Source organism: Armigeres subalbatus, chromosome 3 (genome assembly GCF_024139115.2).
Source record: "Armigeres subalbatus isolate Guangzhou_Male chromosome 3, GZ_Asu_2, whole genome shotgun sequence".
In the NCBI taxonomy this organism is placed as follows: domain Eukaryota; kingdom Metazoa; phylum Arthropoda; class Insecta; order Diptera; family Culicidae; genus Armigeres; species Armigeres subalbatus.
The window spans coordinates 110,216,272-110,241,395 of record NC_085141.1 but is presented as its reverse complement, the minus strand read 5'-3'; the positions used below and the strand labels follow the sequence as shown (position 1 = coordinate 110,241,395).

Below are 25,124 nucleotides of genomic sequence, written 5' to 3'. Positions count from 1 at the left end.
CCGTTATCGGAATAAATATTGTTTTGGTTATGATTATAGCACCACTTTCGTTTGAGCTGTGCTTCCGATGTGAGCTTGTTAGGATCTTTCCGCAGTGTAGCCTATAGTGTGCCATTTTCCCGCGTCTTAGGTGCTTTGTTGGTGATCAGGATACACAGTGCAGCATGTGGTGGTGGGATTTATTGCTAACGTATGTTTGCGCGAGTGTCATCATGGCGGTTTTCTACTTTCGATGGACCCGAAGGAAGATGAATGCCAAGCTGGCTACCATGTCCGGTCCGCGGCGTCTGCCAGTGTTGGGGCATGCCCACAAGTTCTACCGAGCGACACCAAGTAAGGAAGAGCCGTGTATAGATGACGAGAAACAAAGTGTTGTGAATAGTCACCTTTCACGATACAGTGATTGGGAAAAAAACGGTACCATATTGTGCAGTGATATATGCATGAGTGGAAAATTGTAGTAGTATTTATTGCGACGCATTAAAGAATAAGTCATAAACAAACTTGAGTTGAACGAAATGTCCTCATTTTTTAATTTACCCAGTACAGCGCTATAGCATGAGACGTGAGATAACATTGGACGATATCAACTAATGACTGTGAAAGTGCATTTAGAACACGAAGTTGAGATCCGTGAATCAACTAATATGCCATATTCAATAAAACTAGTTAATTTTAGTAGCTCACAGTTTGTCAGTCGACAAAACTGTGCAGTTTATCAGATGGCTGATGACAGAATAACAGTTACTGCTCTTGCAAATCTTCCATTGGTAGCGCTTCTTTCGGCTGCAGCATGTATTCCCTGACGTCAATCAACTACAGTGAGTCCAAAAAGTAATCGTCTAGCTGTATGTTTTCTCAAAAATATCAAAGTTAGGATATACTCAAAAATAAAACTAACATGGTGCAGCAGATTATTCGTCTTCATTTATTAAAATCAAACAGAAAAACATGACATTCACAAGTTTAAATTTTCATTTTAGTAAAATATATGCAGATGGATGAATATTTTTTGGACCCACTGTATACTTTAACTCTGTCTCGTTTTTATACAGTCGAAAGTTTTTGGCACGAAAGTCCATCACCTTATCTTAGTCCTCGACGCGATTCGAACTATTGGTCTGACCGACGACGGAAGATGATCTGGGTATCACTTTGTAGGCAGCATTAAGAATGGTGATCGCTCGAAAGTTCTCACACACAATCTTATCGCCTTTCTTGTAAATGGATCATATGACCCCTTCCTTTCACACCTCCGGTAGCTGTTCAGTTTCCCAGATTCTGGCAATCAGTCAAAACAAAGAAAATTTAAACAAGGAAGCATCCCCACTAATGGCATGAATATTTAAATTTAAGAAAAGCCAAATTGTCTAAAACTCACCATGGAAATAAGCAATTCATATCAAATCTCATTGGAAGCTGCATTTCAATCTTTTCAGAGGCAATCGCTGGAACGCTCAAATATTTCAGTGAGTTCCCTTCACCCGTCTGTATACACATGGGACCCCTACCGCACATCGCCATCTTCGATCCCGAACAACTCCAAGTGGTTCTGCATTCGCAAAACTGCCTCGACAAATCCGTCCAATACTCCTTTCTTCGGGTTTCGGAAACTTTAATCAGTGCACCAGGTATGAATTAAAATCGAAATACACATAATTATGGCTCACAGTCAGATGACTTAACCAGCGTTTACACAGGTCACATATGGAAAGGCCAACGGAAGGCTTTGAATCCTTCGTTTGGACCCGCCATTCTGGCCACTTTTGCCGACATCTTCAACGAGAAGTGTGCCATCCTGACTGAACGGCTAGAACAGTATGTGGGTCTACCGGAACGGAACTTTTACCGAGATATTTCAAAGTGCACCTTGGATCAAATTTATGGTTAGTTTATTAATCGTTATCGAAACATCTTTCTAAATTGATGCATTTTGTTTTCAGCGAGCGCTTTCGGATGTGATTTCAATATGCAGAAAACGCAAGACGGAGAACGCTCTCTGGATCTGCAGGAAGCATACATGAAGGTCATGGCAAGCAGATTTTTCTCGGTTTGGAAATATCCGAATTTTATCTATCAATGGACCCCTGGCTACAAGAAAGAACTTGAGTTACGTCGAATTTATCACGAAACGATAACATGCAAGCTAGTTGAGAAGGCGGGTGTCCAGGAGAAGCTACTATCAAAAGAAGATATGGATTTTAAAAAGGAAGAAACTGGGAAAAGAATTGCCGAAAATTTCATCGAGTGCCTTGTGAAGTACTTGCGCGCGGAAGGTGAAACTTCGAAAGATGCCGTTCATCCTCATATTGATATGACTGTCTTTGCCGGAAATGACACATCGGCTAAAACCATTTGTTCCATTTTGCTAATGTTGGCGATGCATCCCGAAGCGCAAGAGCGCTGCTATAAAGAACTCATGGAAGTTTGTCCTGAAAAGGATCAGCCTATTTCCTATAATGATGCTGCCAATCTCACGTACCTTGAGATGGTGTGCAAAGAAACCATGAGATTGCTACCAGCCGTTCCTTTCATGGCAAGAGTAACATCCGGCGATATCAAACTAAACGGTAAGTGTTTGTAGTCCTTGAAATTCATTTCATATTCTTCTTTCATTTCTAGACCAACATACAATTCCGGCCAACGTTACAATCATCATGGGCATTTTCCAAATTCATCGAGATCAACGAATATGGGGACCCAATGCGGACAAATTCAATCCGGATAACTTCCTCCCTGACAACGTGGCCAAGCGGCATCCCTACTCCTACATTCCATTTAGTGCCGGTCCACGGAACTGCATCGGAACGCGATACGCCTACCTGTCGTCGAAAATAATGGTCGGTAGCATATTGAGAAAATACCGCCTCAAGACTTCGGTCACGATGGATACACTCAGGATTGCGTGCGGCTTACTGCTGCACGTTTCCAATGGATGCCTAATGTCAATCGAGAAGCGGTAACACTGTGATAAATTTTATTTTTATTGTATGCTCACAATGGTTTGACTTTTTTGAGAAATTCCCTGAATCAAACTGCTCTTCTGAGATTTTTGTTAACTCAAATCTCAATAATCGAAGCCTCATGCACGAGCTAACTGCCTTGCGATCTGCAGAGAGAGCATCGCGCATTAGTTTTTCATGCAGAATCGCATATTTTCCTTCATTTGCCTGAAAATGATTTTGCTCCAAAAGTACCAAAACCCATTCGAAGCTTATTTTATATTCGCGTATGATTTTATTAACCATTGTTTTAAGCAAAGAAAGTAAATTCGAAGTTTCTTCTCCTGTCGTAGATTTGATTTTCTGTAAGGCCGTCACGGGAGACCCACGTGCGTGACCTTGTGAACCGCTCGATGAGGGAAGAGCGATCCCCGATCACCATGTCGTTATTACCACAAAATTCTCCGTTTTCGCTCATTTCTCCGGGACCATGACGTCCCATAATGCGCTCAAGGTTCGAGTTGTCGGATCCGATCTTAATTTTACCCTTCGGAAATCTATCTACGACGAGATTGAGTTGGCTGTTGAAGTTCTCTTTGTCTTGCAGATCGGCAGCATTGGTTGGGGCATAACATTAGATTATAGTAAGATTTTGGACCCGTGTTCTTAATCTGGCAACGATAATCCTTTCATTTATATGTTCCCACTTCAAAAGCGCAGGATCTCAAGCATCATGCGGCGTGCCTCATTAGCAAGTTGTGCCAATTTACCTTGCTGGACTGAGGTTAAACCGTTCCATGTTCCTATTCATATCCTTTATTTAGCGCTAAGAGTCGTTACTCGTTACCACCGGGATGGGGCTGCCATCTTTGGTATAACTTCCGGGGAATAGTATTTCATACCCAGCCACTGGATGCCTGAACAGACGCTGGTAGAGACGCACCTTCTTGATGAACAGACGCTTAATTTCCTGTGAAATTTTTGAATAATATTCTCGTGTTGCATCGGTGGGAATAAAATCGATGTAGATGATGAGTGTATTTGAGCTCACTGGTGACCGTTGAAAATGATACCCGCTATGATATTTCGAAAAACATCATGGCTGGAAATGGGGGTGGGGGGTCTTGTAGCGTAGTTGGCTACACGTTCGCCTTACAAGCGAATGGTCATGGGTTCGATTCCCAGCACCTCCAACAAACCCTCGCCACTCGCCAGATCTGCATCCCATACGGTGGCGTTTGGGGTACGCGCCTTACCGTCACGGCTGCCTGATGACGACTGACAACTTGTTCTTCTCGGAGGCATTTCTCCAACGTTTCCCGGATAAACGGCAACCGAACAATGCAACGATCATTGGATACACACGACATGCACAAACGGACACAATGGACTCAGGATAAGGGAATCAATATTCGAGCAAAGCCTAACAACATACCCTTTGTCATCATGAGAGTTTGTTAGGGGAAGGGGGGGCAATATGCCCTAGCTAAGCAAACACTGCTTTATTGTCTTATTTGTAACGCTATTCATGGGTATTTTTACATTATGCATCAGTTAAACAAGATAGCTAGTTGATGCCATTCAAAAATTGTCAAAAATCTCAATCATATTGATAATATACACATTTCAAAAAAGTGGTGATATTCTGCTCCCGGAAAATTTATGAGGCAAAACGCCTTTGAACTGGCAGCTCCTAGGGAACAAAGTACCACGCGTCGGCGAATCAGCATTCTGGTATGGATAGTACGTGGAGACGCAAGTACTTTGTGGGTTAGTGCCACTAAGGCGTTTTGCCTCGCCAAAATGTTAGATGTTTCTTCAAAATGTGGAAATATTCGGTTTTTCCGACCTTCCTATATACTATTTTGAAACTTTTTTCGCCTAACCTACATAATTTTAGATCTAGTTTTGTTACGGCCATCTAAATGATGGTAAATACACAGAAAGAAAGAACATTGTTTCTTTAAATATGTTGTACTTTACAATTGAAAAGTGCAATATTTTGTTGAATTTTAAAGTGAAATTGTATACCGCAAAAGTTAGTTTATCATTCTAAAAGTATGTTTCATCAGTTCTGTTAATTTATTTAAAAGTTCACACTTTCACTGTTAAAACTGTAGAACTGTCAAATCGCACCATAAAAAAATCAACAAAAGGCATTAGATCAAGGCACCCCAAGAAAAAATAAATACATTTTTATTTAAATTAAAAGATTATCAGTTTTAAAACATTTCGAATAACATGGTGAAAAATACTTCAAAATATTACAAAATGGGATCTAATCTTTATTGAATTATCTTTCAACTCTAAATTAATAAGAAGGCATTAGAAATTAGCATCACGCTTCTTAAAAGTGAAATGCAATTCCAGTATGTCAGAATCATTTCTTACAGTGTATTCATCCGCAGTCAAAAGTTTCCCGCACCCGGTCTTCTCAGTTTTATTAAGGCTTCCCCAGACCTAAGCGATTTCATCGCCGCGACGGCGACAACTAGTCGCCGCGACTCTATCGTTGGGTCGCTGCAGGCAATGTTCCATTTACGCTTCCATACCACTATAGGATTTCGGGCGGTCATTAATCGAAAATGTCATGTCTTCCGAATTATTTTAAAATATTTTCTCTCCATTGTCAATACTCTAATTAAGAGAAATTCTGAATTTGAAGTCTCTAGGTGCACTAGTTCCAAAGATATAAGGTGGCAAAGTCAGAAATGGGTAAAAAGTTAGCAAATTTTCTGAAAAATATTTTATTTTCAACTATTTATTGAAATATTTTTAAATGTTTTTCTTCAATGTTAATACATCATTACAAAGGTTATTGTATAAGCTTTTAAATGGTGTGCAAAAACTAATGGTTACACTGTGAAAAAAATTGAAAAAATGCGGAAGCAATATTTTTTCCAAAACGACGCTATTTTCAACTTTGATAGTGAAGAACTTTTTTCCTCAGGAATCCCCAGGTTCTTTTATGATACACATCAAGGACAAAGCTTCGACTAAAATGTCCCGAAAGAATTTCTTGCCAGTATTTGCAATTAACAGAGTTAAGTCACTCTGATTTTTTTTCATTTGTTTTTTACCGTGTTTTGCCTCTCTCGTACTCCAAGGTTAATGCTCATTCCAAAACGAATGTTTGATAGAAGGCCCGGAGACCCCTAGTGGTATATATCAACTAACTCAGCGCGAAGAATTGAGGTGATGTCTGTATGTGTGTGCATGCGCGTCTGTATGTATGTGCGCAAAAGAACGCAATCGCCATTTAGACACTTATTTGTGTCCGATTTTCTCGCAACAAGTTTCATTCGACGGGAAATCTAGTCCCATCGTTTCCTATTGAAAATGGGTCAGACTGAACTATGCGCTCAAAGGGTATGGTCAAAATACATTTATTGGTAATAACTTCGACTTTATTTATAACCATTTGAGCTCATTTAATTAACTTTTCAAAGGAGTAAATGAATAAAACCCCAATGCAATGCAGCACAACGGTAACGGAAGGATTTAACAGTTCGCTCATATATTTCCTGTCAAATTTTACCGTTTCCGTCGCCATTCCGCTGAAATGCGTTTGGGGCTTGAGTGGTTTGAGTCATTCTCTAAACCTAATTTTCTGAGCTATTCATTAGCTACTGATGGAGAACTAAATATGAGATTTCATAATATGTAAATATTTATAAATCTCCTGGAATCAATAATTCCCGACATGTTTATTGCAAAAGTAAAGACGAACAATATCTTAGTTAGAACGGAGCGTATGAAATTCCTGCTAGTGTTCATGAATGTCTGGCTAATGGTAGGGAAATATTTATTCACTCATCTACACTTTGAGGTTCACTGGCTGAACAACCAGCGGAAAGTCAATATAAACAGTTGAAGAAATTTAGAACTCATAATGCAAGAAAATGATCAAGAGAGGCAAATGTTGACATTTTCCTTCGTGCCTTACATGAATCAGATCCATTTTAAGCTCGATTTGGATAACGAGGAGACGTTGGAAAAAATTTTTCACTTAGTTATTCTTATGCCATGCGTAATTTTGTAATATTTGAAGATTTTCAAAAGTTCTTTATCTTCTAATACTTTAGATGAATTTATCTCATCTTCCATCGTTGATGGAATTGAAGAAAATATCATTGAAGACTTAAACCTTGACACAGAAAAGAATGATGCTGTATATAACTTGTAGAAATCATGAAAACAAATCAAAAGTAATTCAAATAGTGTTGTTATTTAAATTAAAAGAATTTTGCTTTTCGGAAGAATGGAGCATTCTTACATTCCACAATGAATGTCCACATTTTTGAGAATATATTAATCTCATTTTTGAATAACTTGTACACGTAAAAATGTCATGGGATTGCGATTTCTAATTTGCTAATACCCTTTTTCAAAAGTTATTTTCAATTCTGATTATTTGATTAACATTTAATGCTTTATGATCCTTCAGATCCTAGTACTTTGTCAAACAAATTGTTCTAAATACAAATTGTGAGGCATGAGAGTGAGAACAAAAAATATCACGGAATGTCATGAAATTAATGTCATTTAACATGATCGCCGCCATAATGTCCATAAATTGCTGAACTTAGTTTTTGTACAGCCCCTTCCTTCTCCTTAAGAAAACGCACGAAATTTCAACTTCCCAAATAGGTTTGCTTTGTCACGTTAATCGAACCTATGAAAAAAATAATTACGTAATTCATAGACGATCCCCAAAGGGGGGGGGGTTGGAAATTGTATATTCATGCTATTTCGACCATACACAGCTAAAACTAAGTGGAAAATCACTTTAAAAGTCCAATTTTATTTTTGACCGCTCGCTTGTATGGGGATCCCCCATAGTGCATACCAACGGCGACAAAATCGCAGTCGCCAAGCGATAGAATCGCGTCACGATTGTCTCGTCGCGTGTGTTTGGGGGAACCTTTATTTCTCCGTCGCGAGTGGCAATCGTTTGAACACCGTTAAAAAACGTCGCATCCCGAACAGCTTAAGTGCTTCTCAGGAATTATTATTTACGGATACTATTTATTTACATCAGCAGGTTAGATCAATTGATATTTGGCTTATTTTTCAGCTTCGTGATAAATCAAAACCAACATTTTTTTTCACAGGGCCACTGGCTGAACCGTTGAGGACAAGGCAGTTCACCCAAAGAGGCCTTTAGTAACCGGATAGGAGCAATGGACATTCACATGACGACGCACTGTGGAAGCCGAGAAACAGGTTCGTTTGATTAATAACATTGAAAATACCGCTTCGTTATTATCGTTGTTTATTTTTTACAGATCCAAAATGCCGGCTAAATCGTTGACCCAGATGGTTTATCGACGAAGAAGCAGACTATATGTGACCAAATTATCAATGTGCAAACGTAAACACAAGTTGAAAATGAAAAAGAAATAAACATATTTTCTTTGAAATAAAAACTATTGATACAAACATTGGGGTGGATGAAAAACTTCGTGTTGGGCAGGTGACAGGGTTAATTAAAACTTTATTTCAAATTTAAAATAATAAACTTTTTTCCTATAGTGTGTCTATTTTGATTTGACAGTTCAACAATATTATTTTAAAAAGTTTGTACTTTTATTTTTAAAGCTGCATGCCACTTTTGAAACCTGGGTAAACAAAAGTTTTTGTACTTATTATTATTATAGCTTTATTTAAGAGGTTTTCAGCCGGAGACTGGTTCACCTCTTAGTTTTTGTACTTTTATTTTGAGCATACCGAACTCTCTACGAAAAAGAACCAACGCAACTTTTTATTTTAACCAACGTTTTTTTTTAATTTGATAAATGATTTTTCTTTCTGTGTATGAGGGAAACCACAAAAGGCGTTTTGCCTCGGGGGGGGGGGCGTTTTGGGGCCTCTTCCCCTACTGACAAACGCACCTTGCAACAAGCCTTTGTCAGAACCTGAGCATAATAGAGCGATTCCAAGCAACTGCATCAAAATTTAACAAAATTTTTTATTCATGATTTTCTATTGAGTTGAAACTTTGCACAGTTTTTCAATTTCATCTAAATCGTCATTTTTCGATATCAAATCTTTTTATTGAGTCACGACTAACTTTTCAAAAGGGTGTATGTGAAAATGGTTCAAAAATATTCAAAGAGCTGCACAGCAAAAACGGAATGTTCGATTGTTATGATTTTTTCAGCAAAGTTAAACAACTAAATGGTGATTCTTAAAAAAATGTACACCGTAAAAAAACATTTTTTTTTGCTTTAGAAAATATCATTTTTGTCACAAAAACTCAAATATCTCAAAACCCTATCTTTTTACGGTCGGTTTAACGGTCCATTATATTAGCTATCTACCATAAAAATTTGATGATGGTAAACTAATAAACAAAAAAGTTATGACATTTCAAACATTTCACAATTTTCACAAATAGTAAACAAAAAAAAATTCCGTGTATTTTTTTTAAGAATCGCAGTTTGATGCTGATTTTATTGTTAAGGGCCTTGCGTGAGTTGAACAAGTTGTTTTTATGATATTCCATATTTATGTATTCATCGATATTATGTATATTATATGTATAAATAAATAAAAATGAATTAACAGATCACAAAAATAATCTTAGATTTAACATTTAATATCAGCACCAGAATATTTTTTTGCAGGGAATGATCGATGAGTCTCTCTACTCGATCTATCATATTATCATAATTATTAAATTAAATGTGGCAGTTACACAATGTTGTTATAGAAACTCTAAGAGTTTTGGGTTTGAATTTCGGTATGGGTTATGATATCATGAAAACAGTTTATTATAACTTATTTTCTATTTATTTTTATTCAAATTTTTTAAAATATCTAACACTTTTGAATTATTATCAGCACAGTTTGAGTATAGTTTTGCTTTAATTTTATTTTCCGACAATGGAATGAAACAGTGAAATTTTTGGGTTCCTTGGATCGTTTTTGCATTATTATATTGCTCGCTGAGCTCTGAAGCCTTTATTTCGTACTCTTCAGTAGTAGTAAAACAAAATTATAATTTGGTTAAATCTTTTTCTTTTCTACGATTCTTTCTTTCGCAGTTTTAATTGGATACTCACGTTCTTTGGCTAAACTTGCTCTTGTGGCCATGCGCTTTATTGTTCCTCCAATAGCATCACAAGGACCTATGCCATGTGACGTAGCAAAAAAATGCCATTCTGCATCAATTCCGTACATTGATTTAAATTGACATAGGCTCGAAAAATTCTTACGATTTTTGTAATGCGTCGCTGCTCCATCAGACATGAAATATATCTTTTTGACTACTATATTCTTATCAACGCGTAAAAAGTTGATCATTTTTTCAATGAACAAGTTTACGGATACTGAATCGTGTCTTAAATCTTCGGAAATTATAATAAAACTTAAGTGTTCAATTTCGTACTTCCATTAAAATAAATAACGAATGGATGAATTGTAGCTTGTTGTACGTTCCAGTGATGGGACTGCACTTCATCTTGCAATACAAAGCTGTAATTTTCAGAAAATCACAAATGACTAAAATTTACCATTTTGTAATGTATTTTCGTATTTTTTAAAAAGCTGGATTGTTCTGTTTTAATGAAATCGTTAGGGATTAAACTTTCTAATTTCAAGCAAAAATATGACACAAACTCATCTACAGGTTTTTACAATAGTTTCTATGTCACACCTATCCGTGGTCACCCATTGCTCAAATGATAACTGATCAATATATTTTTCTTCAAACTCAGCGAATAAAGTATTTTCCAATGATGAAGAACCTGGACAATCCGAACAAGATCGTAGATAGCAATTTGATGTTGTATTTTTACACAAAAGACTACTTGTTAACATTTTAATATCCTTTGTTAAATTGATTCTTTTCAAACTATGTAAAATAAGATTAATATTCTCATGGGTTGTGCTCACACACACATTATGTGTTCCTAAATTGGAAAGAAACTTTAATTGCCTTGGCCGAAGGCTTGCAAATGAGGAAAAATCTACTTTAATATTATCGTGAATTTCCTTGAAACGTGTGTACGCTTCTTTCAAAGTTGTCATCATTAATCGTTTTTGAATTGCTTGACGCTTTCCATCTTTTTTTACTGATACATAATCTTTTTGACCAGGCATAGCTCGACTTACTTTGTAACCATTCGGTTCCAAATGTATCTTGCTGGCTCTACCGCAAGTCCAAATTCATGTCCCACCCTAATGAAATAAACTGACAGCATCATGACTCTCATTCTTTCCTTTCGTGACAACACTCATTTGCAGTGGTGTCAGGGCCGGATTTATGGGGGGGCCGGGGGGGCCGTGGCCCCGGGCCCCCACAAATCTTATGTACCAAAACCAAACTTTTTTGTACATTTTGGGGCCCCCACATACCATCGGCCCCGGGGCCCCCTTCCGGCTAAATCCGGTCCTGAGTGGTGTGAATGCTCTGTCAAAACAATAGCATGTCAAAATGATGTCAAGCGCGACACATAGAGTACGCCAGTGAGACGCACGGATGTACATGTGAGGTAAGGAGGAAAATGTTCAATGTAAAATCAATTTATATTATGATTTTTGCATTCCGTTCTTACAAATTAAAATCTTATAAATACTCGGCCATGGCTAAGAAAGCTCTTTTCTGTCTCAACCAGCGGACGAAATAGTAGTGCGCGTCGTGATTAGCGAAATGTATTAAAAAGTATTTAATTTGATTGTTAAAAGTGTTAACTGATTAATTTATGTGTTGTTTCTTTTTGTAGAAGTACGGTTTGTGTTCCTTAAAAACTATTAGTACGGGCAGTAGTACGTAAACGTTATATTTGAGAAGAATTAGAAGAAATAGTACGGTTGGTGTCATTTGTAAACAGTTACAATTGTTAAAACTTAAAAATACCTTATTCTAGTAGATTTTGCCCATAATGTGCCTGATCTAAATGTATAGAGATCTATAAGAATAGTTGCTGTGAAAAGAGAAAGGTAAAATATTATTGATTATCGATATTGTGCAATGTGGTGTAGAAGATGGCGTCACAGTAGGGTGCTAATCCATGTGGTTAGGTCCATCAAGGGCCTTTCTCTTTATTTTCTTTTCTTCGGCACAAGTTCCGGCTAGCCGCTGGACCGACAAAGCTTCGCTAGATGCGCACGTCTATCCGCAAAGTCATGGATGAGCGCAGAAAAGGAAGACATTCGAGAGACCCCCCCCCCACTTCGGGCAGCATACGTCGGAGAACGGTGAGTCAGCCATCTTGAAAGGCCTTTCCATGCGGGAAGCCGTCTGTCTCCGTGTCGAGTCGGGAAGCATCGATAACTGCCCCGAACTTCCGACGAAAGTATACTCAAGCCACTACGAACCACCCACCGACATCAGAATACGCCACCGGAATCAACAGCAACGCCACCTATCAACTGCCACCTGCAAGCCAAAACCACTACGGATCCGGATCCCAACGAAAGCCATACGCAAGTACCTTATGTGACGTCAGAGTGTAGAAGAGGTGTCCAAAATGGACAAGTTAGTTAATAAATAGTTTGTAATTGGAACTTTGTGGTGCCGTCTACTTTTATTAGAGCGCAGCCCTGAATTATTTAGTTTGCACTTCCTATTGTTTTACGTTGTCCGTGTTCAAAAGGGAACATTCAAGCCTCGTCTTCCTCTGGTGAATATAAAAATGCTTTCTTACGGCTTTTGAGCACCCTTGTTGTAAGGCTTTATTTGTATGTCCGTCGTTCTCGTGCAAACTCCTCAAGCAAGTGTTGTTTTATCATTGTGTTCCCCGTGCCAATGAGCCTCACCAAGGAACTGAATGAGATTGGAAAGATGCTGCTCAAACGACCCTGTGATTCCTTCCCATCCGGTGAGCCGGCGGGTTTCAATGGCGCCCAAACTAAAATTACTATTCCAAGTCGTTTCCGTTCCTTCGGGAGGGGCGAGAAAACAGATCCCTGTTTTGGAGGATCCATTCGTTCTCCAAACGAAGATTTTTCAAATTATTGCTTTTTCTACGGAGTAGGACTTGATGTTCCTTTCCGAACCCGGATTCTAGAACAATCGTGTTCTTAGTCTAGGTCAAATTTAGTCTTTTTCCAATTGCATGTATTTTGCATGCGTTAAACACTTAGAATAATCAATTAAATAGTTCAATTTTACAATTTTCCTTGTTTACAATTCCTAGAATATGCAAATGCGTATGAAAAACAATTAGAATTTCAAATCTCAATCGTAATCGTCCGGAAAGACTCACCGATAATCGTAAATTTCGCGAATAACGCAGAATACCGTATCCGCGAAGTTAATTTAGCAATTTGTACGGTCGAAAAGTTCGCCACGGAAGTCTGAAGCAATCCGTTCTAGCTCAGAAAAGTCGTTCACAATGCCGATTACTACGAAAATATTCAAGAACAATCCGTGTTCTTGCACTTCCGAACACCACGGAGGCCCAAAATCGTTTACAAATGTCGGTTACTATAAAAAGGTTCGAGAACATTCCGAGTTCTTGTATTTCCGAATTCCGCGGAAGGATTCGGTCGAGATTACAAATCCGAGAAAAATACATCGCGACGCGGCTGAAGTGGAATGCTCTCAAAAAGAACAATCCACATTTCGGAATTATTACCGAAATTCGTTTATACTTACCACGATAAATTGATCATACTTACCGAAAATTGTTCATACTTACCTAGCTCCGATGATTCACAAAAACGCGATCGCGAAACCGGCGAAAAGAAAGTGACATCGCGTGAGTTGACGAAAACGAAAAAAAAAAAATGCTTCGCGTAAGCCCTACCTAGTCCCGGGAACATTCTTTCGAAAAATCCCAACCCCTCAAACCCCAGAATCTTTATTATTCGGTGCTTCAGAGTACTACCGTTAAAGTACAGAAATCATAAAATTCATTTTCTCGGGATTCCAAGAAAGGCCTGAGATTATTAAAATCAATCATCTGCTCAGGTCTTCCAAAGGAACCTGAGGGTATTAGAATGGCAACTTTGCCGAAAAGTTCAATAAAGTCTCGTTGCGCACCATGCCGGATGCGATATACACGAGCACTATTACATGCAAGATCGGGACCAGCTCAATCGACGAGCTGGCGAATCCATATATCCCATTGCAGTATTCATTACATCGGACAATTGAATAGTCCAAACCTAGAATCATGATTCACCATTTAAAATCTTCAATTCAGTCGCAGAAGTAGATTGATTGAGTACTTACCATTGAAAAATATCGGTCCGGACCACCTCCATTCATTGAGGAACAATGACACCACATCCTAGAAACAAGAAAACATTAAATCAAAAGTCTGTTTACATAAACTGATCTTACCTGGCAGGAAACAACAAAGTTGTCGTAGATAATTTCCCTCATCGCTCAGTCGAATCTGAAACATAAAATGAGAACATGACCGGATAATGTATATAGATTTACTGTTTAGGCACTTACCGAGATAATTAATCCACGGACACTAAATTCCTCGCCGGAAACGTCGCGAAATTAGCGGAATTGAACGCGATTGTAGAACGAGGACTCGCGAACCTACGTCCTAATCGCGTTGTAAACAAAAACATCGATTGATTTTTCATTGATTTTCAATACATAAGTGTATTGGTTATGAGTTACCATTCAAGTGGAATACTATTGCTTCGTCGTCAGATTGACGAAGGTTATTAGGGTATTCCCGGTAACAAACATTGACAGCAGATATTTACAAATCATTAATTCACCATAATCAGTAAATGATATTGGTTGTAGTAAATGAAAACATTGTTTTCCTATCGTTTCAAAATGAAATACTTTCATTTTGAAGAAGGACGATGGGGTAATGTAACCGTTCGGTTCCAAATGTATCTTGCTGGCTCTACCGCAAGTCCAAATTCATGTCCCACCCTAATGAAATAAACTGACAGCATCATGACTCTCATTCTTTCCTTTCGTGACAACACTCATTTGCAGTGGTGTGAATGCTTTGTCAAAACAATAGCATGTCAAAATGATGTCAAGCGCGACACATAGAGTACGCCAGTGAGACGCACGGATGTATATGTGAGGTAAGGAGGAAAATGTTCAATGTAAAATCAATTTATATTATGATTTTTGCATTCCGTTCTTACAAATTAAAATCTTATAAATACTCGGCCATGGCTAAGAAAGCTCTTTTCTGTCTCAACCAGCGGACGAAATAGTAGTGCGCGTCGTGATTAGCGAAATGTATTAAAAAGTATTTAATTTGATTGTTAAAAGTGTTAACTGATTAATTTATGTGTTGTTTCTTTTTGTAGAAGTACGGTTTGTGTTCCTTAAAAACTATTAGTACGGGCAGTAGTACGTAAACGTTATATTTGAGAAGAATTAGAAGAAATAGTACGGTTGGTGTCATTTGTAAACAGTTACAATTGTTAAAACTTAAAAATACCTTATTCTAGTAGATTTTGCCCATAATGTGCCTGATCTAAATGTATAGAGATCTATAAGAATAGTTGCTGTGAAAAGAGAAAGGTAAAATATTATTGATTATCGATATTGTGTAATGTGGTGTAGAAGATGGCGTCACAGTAGGGTGCTAATCCATGTGGTTAGGTCCATCAAGGGCCTTTCTCTTTATTTTCTTTTCTTCGGCACAAGTTCCGGCTAGCCGCTGGACCGACAAAGCTTCGCTAGATGCGCACGTCTATCCGCAAAGTCATGGATGAGCAGAAAAGGAAGACATTCGAGAGACCCCTCCCCCCCACTTCGGGCAGCATACGTCGGAGAACGGTGAGTCAGCCATCTTGGAAGGCCTTTCCATGCGGGAAGCCGTCTGTCTCCGTGTCGAGTCGGGAAGCATCGATAACTGCCCCGAACTTCCGACGAAAGTATACTCAAGCCACTACGAACCACCCACCGACATCAGAATACGCCACCGGAATCAACAGCAACGCCACCTATCAACTGCCACCTGCAAGCCAAAACCACTACGGATCCGGATCCCAACGAAAGCCATACGCAAGTACCTTATGTGACGTCAGAGTGTAGAAGAGGTGTCCAAAATGGACAAGTTAGTTAATAAATAGTTTGTAATTGGAACTTTGTGGTGCCGTCTACTTTTATTAGAGCGCAGCCCTGAATTATTTAGTTTGCACTTCCTATTGTTTTACGTTGTCCGTGTTCAAAAGGGAACATTCAAGCCTCGTCTTCCTCTGGTGAATATAAAAATGCTTTCTTACGGCTTTTGAGCACCCTTGTTGTAAGGCTTTATTTGTATGTCCGTCGTTCTCGTGCAAACTCCTCAAGCAAGTGTTGTTTTATCATTGTGTTCCCCGTGCCAATGAGCCTCACCAAGGAACTGAATGAGATTGGAAAGATGCTGCTCAAACGACCCTGTGATTCCTTCCCATCCGGTGAGCCGGCAGGTTTCAACTTCATCATCTTCAAAATATTGAACTACTATTTCTTTTGTCTCATCTGTTAATGCAGTACTAGACCTAGTATTTTTGGTTGAAAGACAGTTATTCTTCAATTGTTTTGCCTCTTTTACTGTATTTCTATTGATTTTGAACTCATCAATGGCATCCTGAATAGACCACGAACTTGGCAGCATCGACAAAATCAATATTTTTTCTTTCCTTGTCGTGGCTGCATTCGAGAACATTTCCTTCATATTTATAATTACCTCATCGTAGTCTGTATTTTCCACATCATCAGCTCCTAATTTGAAGAGGTTTCTTCGTACAGCTTCGTTTATTTCACGGTATTTTTTCTCCGGGTAATAAACGTAGTCCATCTTACTCCATTTAATCGGAGTCACTTTTATCCCAGCTGTGCCCTCGTTAAAGCGTTCGATGTTGACCTTTTGGATACACTCATCTTCCGATTGATTTGTTGAAACAGATTTCGCTGATGGTACGGTGGCAAGGCTCTCAGCACTTGATACTTCTGGTAATTCCTCAGTTGTTGTCGGTGCATCTGGCAATTCCTCAGTTGTTGTCGTTTTCGAACTTCCTGCGCTCTGCTCAACCGATGATATACAGATTGCTCTTTTTTCAACGTTTAGACGCCAGGACGTGCAAATGCGTAAATTTGTATTCAATGTGGACATTGGAGCATAACCAGTCGCTTTCAGTTTATCTATGGTGCTTTCGGTGAGATTTCGTAACTCTTTTGAACACTTTTTTCATCAAACGGCCTACAACAGTTGAGAAAGCGGCTACTCATGTTGTTCTTTATATTCCAATAAACAAAATCACTTTTAAGTTTTTACTGACTAGTTTGGTGTCATTTGCTTGACTGAACAAAAAAAAACTCTCCCAAATTTTATGCCGTCGACTAGCACCAATTGCAAGGGAGTTCGTGGGGCAGTACCAGGCGTGTTTTATGGGCGAACGCTCCACCACGGAGCAGGTGTTCGCCATTCGCCAAGTACTGCAGAAATGCCGCGAATACAACGTGCCCATCACATCATGCAGCTAATGTACGAACACGGATTTCCAGATAAACTGCCACGGTTGATCAAAGAGTTTCAGAGGCATTCTCGAGTCCCTTCGAAACCCGCAGAGGGTTACGGCAAGGTGATGGTCTTTCGTGTCTGCTATTCGACATCGCTTTGGAAGGGGTTATACGAAGAGCAGGGATTAACACGAGTGGTACAATTTTCAATAAGTCCGTCCAGCTATTTAGCTTCGCCGACGACATAGATATTATGGCACGTAACTTTGAGAAGATGGAGGAAGCCTACATCAGACTGAAGAGGGAAGCTAAGCGGATAGGACTATTCATCAGCACGTCGAAGACGAAGTACTTTATAGGAAGAGGTTCAAGAGAAGACAATGTGAGCCACCCACCGCGAGTTTGCATCGGTGGTGACGAAATCGAGGTGGTAGAAGAATTTGTGTACTTGGGCTCACTGGTGACTGCCGAAAATGATACCAGCAGAGAAATTCGGAGACGCATTGTGGCTGGAAATCGTACGTACTTTGGACTCCGCTCCGCTCCGTACTTACGCTCCGATCAAATAGAGTTCGCCGCCGTACTAAACTGACAATCTGCAAAACGCTCATTAGACCGGTAGTCCTCTACGGACACGAGACCTGGACGATGCTCGTGGAGGGCCAACGCGCACTTGGATTTTTCGAAAGGAAAGTGCTGCGTACCATCTATGGTGGGGTGCAGATGGCGGACGGTACGTGGAGGAGTCGAATGAACCACGAGTTGCATGAGCTGCTGGGAGACCCAAGTAGCACATGCACGCAACATCTTCCAAAAAGCACCTTGTTTCTATTCAGTGTCATTAAAGGCATTCGAAAAAAATCAAAGCGCGAAAAAGTTGCATCAAGATGTCAAAAACGTTCGAATTGTGATCAATGTTTTATTAACATTGCACTGCAGTACGCATTTGACATTTGGAAACAAACTACCAAAGAAAACTGCACTGCATGTTGCATACACGAAACAAAATCATTAAGTTGCATACTTTTTACCATGTATCTTCAATGCGTCTTTTAAAATAGCATTGTTCAACGTCTTAACAACTCACAATTTATTCAAGTGATGGTGCAATCAAGTAAGGGTTCATTCACAAATTACATAACGCGTAAAGGGGTGGGTGGGTACACAACATTGCGTTACAAAATGTTACGGTTTGGCTAGGGGGTGGGTGGGTTTGTTTAGTTCTGTTACGGGTAACAATTATAATAAAATAATTTAAAAAACGAAATTTCTAATTAAAGGCTCCCCCAGACCTAAGCGATTTCATCGCCGCGACGGCGACAACTAGTCGTGGCGATTCTATCGTTGGGTCGTTGCAGGCATGTTTCATTTACGCTTCCATACCAACGGTGACAGAATCGCAGTCGCCAAGCGATAGAATCGCGTCGCAATTGTCTCGTTGCGTGTGTTTGGGGGAACCTTAAATTCGAATTTGACAGTATTATTATGTGCTACACTCAGCGAACTGGACTATCGAAATTCATAACTGGCGCCTTATGAATCTTCGACTGATTATTCCACGAACAGTGCTTCTTATATGCAGTACCTTCCCGAGTAATCAAGCGTCAATGGGCGTGTGGTCTACATACCGGCCTCTCAACCCCGACGTCCATGGTTCGAACCCAGTCTGCCGCACTTCACTTTTTTTCAAATGAAAATCATCATTCATAAGGCAACATTTTGAAATTCATACCGATTCCTTGTGGCAAATTTTCATAAGGCGTTTGATTGAAAATCAAACGTCCGTTTTCCTCAGTGTATGAAGGAAGTTAAGGAAGAGTTCAATAAAAATACCAATTCATCATTTTTGTGAAATTTTAGTAAGACGTTATGCGTCACAGATGGGGGTGGGTGGGTATGAAGGAAATGCATTGGCGTAACTACAGGGGGGCTAGGGGGGGCTATATAGCCCCACCTAGGATCTGGCTAGCCCCCCTAGAAAATTTGTTACTTTGTATAAGTATTGCACATATCTAGTCCACTGATTATATACGGGGGTAAATGCAGAGAAAGGATTGTCTTCATTATCCAATCCCTCTCTTCGAAACACTACAGCAAGTTGAATCTATTCGCTCAAGTTTTTGAACTTCGATTGCAATTGTTATAAGGCTTGTTCACGACAAAATCTGGACCCCTCAAAACACGTTATAACTTATGAAATATCAAAGGAAATACCTCATCATCAAGAGAATTAAAAAATATATTATTTATTAGTATTACAAGTACTTAATAGATAATGGACAATTCCTTAAGATTTTCAAATTTTTCCAGGTTCTGTGAGTAATTGTTATCTAAATCGAGCGTATGATCTTAAGCTTCCTAACTAATACCAATCCTAAAAGCTGCAGCGCATTTTAATTATCACTGTAGGCTTCTTGAGAAAGGTTCGGTAAAACTCTTAGATTTCAAGTAGAGGTAACTAAAAGTTGAATAAGAAAGAACTTTGTATTCTTTCGGATGGATTTTAGAAACTCCGCATACTATTTAATTCTCTAAACTCCTATTGTCGCTGCAGCAATGAAACCAGTGAAAATGTCTCAGTAGGCGTGAAACAGACATACTGAGAGAAAAGATGTGTTAAATGTTCCTATGTGTAAACAAATGCTCCTATAAGTTAATTTGTTGCATTTTTTTTTAACTAAATTGAAAATTAACGACCAATAAGTTGTATTGGGATGTAAAACTGATTTTTTTAAATCATCCTAGAAGTTATTCTAATCAAGGGTGGCATTGCGCACCTCGACTCGAAACGAATTATGAGTGAATTTTTTAGAATTTTTCATTAGTTACACCAATGAGGAAATGTTACAAACAAGTCACGGGTTACTGTCCGACATTCTGGCTACGTGCCCGGCCCACCGCAATCGTCCGATTTTCGCGGTGTGTACGGTAGATGGGGTGGGGTGGGGGGGGTTTCAAATCTGTGTTTTTTGCGTTATGTAATTTGTGAATGAGCCCTAGCAGGAAACCTGACTTCAAAACTTCATGATCGTATGGTTTTTATTGTGAGTCAACATGCAGTCCCTTCGAAGTGTTGAATGGTGTTATCAATCACAAGATCCATAGATCGAATCCAGTTTTATATTTTTAATTTTTTTTCCCGCTGTAGTATTTTGCAACATTATTGCTATTTTATTGCAATCAAAGGAGGTTTCCGTAGGCTCCACCCCTTGCGCTTTTTAGATTGCAAGAGAGTTATATTTGATGGTGCATACGCAAAGATTGTTTCTTTCCGAATAGTTGCAACAAATTGAAATGTTCAGTAGTGAAACAAGTTGTGCTGCTTTGGGAACTATCTACCGTACACACCGCGAAAATCGGACGACTGCGGTGGGCCGGGCACGTAGCCAGAATGTCGGACAGTAACCCGGTGAAAATGGTTCTCGATAACGATCCGACGGGCACAAGAATTTTCAAAAATACAAAAAGCGGCTAAAATTTTTGAAAATTGTGGGGTGACAAAATCGGGTCGAAAACGTGATAAAATAGGGGGGTGACGAAATCGGGTCGACACTGTATTCCATTTAATTGCACTACTTTACTACTTATAAGGTAGTGGAATTCAATGAAATACTGCCGTAATCTGAAAAAGTGATGTATGTGCCAAATCACAACCTACATGTTTTCCATTTTTCTGTTAAGAGCTCGATGAGTGCTCGTTAACAACATTTTTGGAAAATGACGTATGCAGAATAGTACAAACTCGTCTTATGACAAGGGAGATAAACTGGTGAAAAATGATTTTCGAATCTTCCGTAGACCTCTGTATTTTGCGTTATGTAGGTACCTACATAAGTACAGAGCAGAATTAGTTCGAAAATAAATGGTAAAACCAAAACTGATTTGAATGAGTTAATTTCTTATCTTCAACAAGCATCACATTCGTGTTTACTGCTTTAAGGAGTAGTTAACCCATGTAATGGATATTAGTTTCAACGGCGAGCGCCACTTTCTTCACATTCTATACTAAATACATAATACAAAACCAACCACTAAGCAGTTTATACTAAGGATATTGCATCAATTAGACGGATCGACCCAAATTTTATAAGAGCTGCTCATAATCACGTCACAAACGAAAAAAAATAGTGCTGTTCGTCTGATACCACTCGATAAAAGAACGACTCTAAACTGCTGTGAACTAACCCAGCCAGTCCATCGATATACGGAACAAGTTATTAATTATACACACTTGATGCATTAACCAACTATTACTCGGCGCATCAAACTTACCAGCGGGGGTGTTAGCGTAGCGGACCCATTCAGTCCTACTGCTTAGTTCATATCATATGTACGCTTTACAGATATGGATTTTGACTTTTAACGTCTCGTACTTAACTTAAGTAAGTCAAGTTAAGTATGATACATAGATGACGATACTCGTACTTCAAAATTTTGATTGAAAATGTGCAAAATAGCGTTGAAATATTAATCAATGGAATAATTGAATTAGGAACATGCACCAGTAGAAGGTGGCTCTAATGGACGAATGGAATAAATATCATCCAAATATATATATAAAAGTTAGCTTATTCAATTCGCAATTACTTGAAAGATATTGTTACTGCCAAAGAACAGCATACGGATTACTTAAAACTAATTTATAAAACATTTTCTGGAGTAATAAGCTAATTCGCGAATATTTTTTCTCAGGCACATTTGATGTTAATTGTTATTTTTTATAAACATACCCAAAAAACTTCATGGTTTTCGAGCATCAATAATACGAAAGACTGTTAACTTTGAACTGAGGAAGAAAAATATATGTTTTTTTGAAAAGAAATTTAGATCTCGGGGGTTTTGCTTATGCACCTCTTAATCGCGAATACTTTTTTCCGTCACTGTATATTTTTTGCCGCCTGTTATTGAATGGGCCATAGTTGGTCTCGATGATCGACACCTGAAGAAACCAAAATTCCAACCTGATTAGTACATGCAAAAACACCAGCTAGCGGAATGAGAGCCCTTTCGTAGTACTTTATCGCACCACTTTCGTTGGGGTTTGCTTCCGTTCTGAGGTAGTTATGATTTTAATTGACGTGGAAAAGCGAAGGTGATCGGAGCCGCATATTTCTTCCGCTTACTGATACCAACGGTCATAATCGTGCGCACAATGTGGTGGAATTCGTGGTTCACGTGCCTTTGCGCAAGTGTCTACTTGGTGATAATGTACTTGAAGTGGTCCCGTCGGAAAACCAATGCCAAATTTGCCAAAATGTCAGGTCCCTCGAAGCTGCCTCTGATAGGACATGCCCATAAATTTTTCAGGGCCTCGCCAGGTGAGCGAATTGAGCAGATTATTGACAGAAATGGAAGATTTCTGAAAAGTGCGCCAAAGTTAACATATCGATCTACACTAAAAGTGAGCGCCAAAGGCGTCTAAAGAACAGTGACTGAACTAAAACAGTGATACTAATGGAGCCCTTTCCTAAATTAAGCTGATGCTTTCTATCTGCATTTCCAGGACAAATTGCTAACACCCTCAAATACTTCGGTAGCTTTCCTTCGCCGGTTTGCATCTACATGGGACCCTTGCCACATGTTGCCATCTTCGATCCCGAACAGCTTCAGGTTATTCTGAATTCCCAGAACTGCCTAGACAAATCCATTCAGTACTCATTCCTTCGGGTTTCGCGAACGATGATAAGTGCACCCAGTAATTCAAATTCCATTAGATTTTAAAAGCATTCAACTGATCATTATTCAATCTTGGAACAGCACACCTGTGGAAAGGTCAACGAAAAGCCCTGAATCCCTCATTTGGACCCGCTATTCTCAGTAGTTTCGTCCCAATTTTCAACGAGAAATGCAAAATCTTGACAGGACTACTGGAAAAACACGTGGGACAGCCCGAACGTAACTATACCAGAGACCTTTGCAAATTCACTCTAGATCAAATCTACGGTGATTTTTTGATGAATGATTCGTAAAAATCCGTCAAATCATTCAAAGCGATTTTATCCCTTTCAGCTACCGCCTTGGGATGTGACTTCGACATGCAACGATCACCAGATGGAGAGCGGTCTTTAGATTTGATAGAGTCGTATATAAAGGTAATGGTAGCCAGAATTTTCACGGTGTGGAAATATCCGGAATTCATCTACCGGCTGACTAGCGGTTACAAAAGAGAACAGGAAATTCTCAACACCTATCATGACACAATAATCATGAAGCTGGTACGAGCGATCGACTTTGAAGAAAAATTGAAGCAACCGACTGACGGGGAGCTCCCCAGCGAAGACATCGGAATGAAAAAGCCCAACAATTTCATCGACGGTCTGCTGAAACTTATGCGCGAAGGAGACGAAATCACCAAAGAGGACATCTTTCAGCAAGTGGATATGATACTGTTCGCTGGCAATGATACCACAGCCAAAACGACTAGTTTTATTCTTCTGATGTTGGCTATGCACCCTGAAGTGCAAGAACGTTGCTACCAGGAGATTATGGAGGTTTGTCCGGGGGACGATCAAATCGTTTCCACGGACGATGCCGCTAATTTAGTGTATCTGGAAATGGCATGCAAAGAGACAATGCGACTATTTCCCGTTGGTTCCGTACTGGCCAGGGTTACGACGGCGGACATAAAGCTTAGCGGTAGGAAAACACAAATCATTCTTAAAAGATGTTATTCATAGTTGATTTTGCAGATGAACATATCATCCCCTCCGACTGCACCGTAATCATGGGCATCTATCAAATTCATCGAGACCCGAATATCTGGGGACCCAAAGCGGACGAGTTCGATCCGGATAATTTTCTGCCGGAGAAAATGGAGAAGCGACATCCGTATTCTTTCTTGCCCTTCAGCGGAGGTCCGCGCAATTGCGTTGGCATGCGATATGCATGGCTTTCACTGAAAATTCTAACAGTTCACATGTTGAAAAAATACCGACTGAAAACTTCGCTTTCAATGGATCAGATTAGGATCAAATACGGGATAATATTGAACATAGCGAATGGGTGTCTGCTTACCCTTGAGAAGAGGTAGTACAATATGTAATAAACTTATTTAGTTATGGTTGCTTTGTCATTGCTAAATAATATCCGAAAATCATGTCAATTCTGTTTGTTTGACTTTTGTCTTCAATGTAAGAAATAGATAGAGGCGCAAAACATAAAGGCTCTAAAAAGTTAAACAATGGGTTGAGCCAAAATTTATTTAATTCAAAAGTTTCATGTGGATTCCCAAGTTTGATAGATGAACGAGCATTTCATCCTATAATAATGTGACCAGCAAGCGTCCTGCGAAACGCGGGACGCCTATCCGGATTGCATTACTGGCTCGAAAATGAATCTTCCAAAAATGCATTTTGCATAGATTTTGATGATGATACTACCATTACAGAGAACAGAACTACATAGCAAGCGGCGTGTCTGTCATTTAAAGATGTGTGAGAATTTCGCGGTTTTTGTTCCGCACCTCGCCTTCTTGTTCCCGTCGGATCGTTGTCGAGAACCATTTTCACCGGGTTACTGTCCGACATTCTGGTTACGTGCCCGGCCCGCCGCAGTCGTTCGATTTTCGCGATGTGAACGATGGATGGATGGTTCTCCCAACAGCTGATGCAACTCGTGGTTCATTCGCCTCCTCCACGTACCGTCCGCCATCTGCACCCCACCATAGATGGTACGCAGAACTTTCCTTTCGAAAACTCCAAGTGCGCGTTGGTCCTCCACGAGCATCGTCCAGGTCTCGTGTCCGTATAGGACTACCGGTCTAATAAGCGTTTTGTAGATTGTCAGTTTGG

General features: G+C 39.4%; 1 protein-coding gene and 3 long non-coding RNA genes across 6 annotated transcripts; all 4 read left to right on the top strand.

Annotated features, from left to right (window-relative positions):
- LOC134221875 (uncharacterized) lies at positions 1–24,364 on the top strand. The gene is made up of 10 exons (XM_062701045.1): positions 1–333; positions 1,440–1,631; positions 1,701–1,886; positions 1,944–2,570; positions 2,623–2,959; positions 22,411–22,652; positions 22,838–23,029; positions 23,092–23,277; positions 23,344–23,970; positions 24,024–24,364. The coding sequence occupies exons 1-10, from the start codon at positions 165–167 to the stop codon at positions 24,362–24,364; spliced, it is 3,099 nt and encodes a 1,032-aa protein (XP_062557029.1). The 5' UTR covers positions 1–164.
- On the top strand, positions 7,869–8,327 carry LOC134227784 (uncharacterized). The gene is made up of 3 exons (XR_009983760.1): positions 7,869–7,986; positions 8,057–8,168; positions 8,231–8,327. It is a non-coding gene; the product is annotated as an uncharacterized LOC134227784 (long non-coding RNA).
- Positions 11,429–12,455, top strand: LOC134227782 (uncharacterized). 2 transcript variants are annotated; one of them, XR_009983757.1, is made up of 3 exons: positions 11,436–11,610; positions 11,672–11,888; positions 11,970–12,455. It is a non-coding gene; the product is annotated as an uncharacterized LOC134227782 (long non-coding RNA). The 2 variants fall into 2 exon arrangements; XR_009983756.1 differs by having other exon boundaries at positions 11,429–11,888.
- LOC134227783 (uncharacterized) lies at positions 14,972–15,975 on the top strand. 2 transcript variants are annotated; one of them, XR_009983759.1, is made up of 3 exons: positions 15,060–15,130; positions 15,192–15,408; positions 15,490–15,975. It is a non-coding gene; the product is annotated as an uncharacterized LOC134227783 (long non-coding RNA). The 2 variants fall into 2 exon arrangements; XR_009983758.1 differs by having other exon boundaries at positions 14,972–15,408.
- Positions 24,365–25,124: the final 760 nt, after the last annotated feature.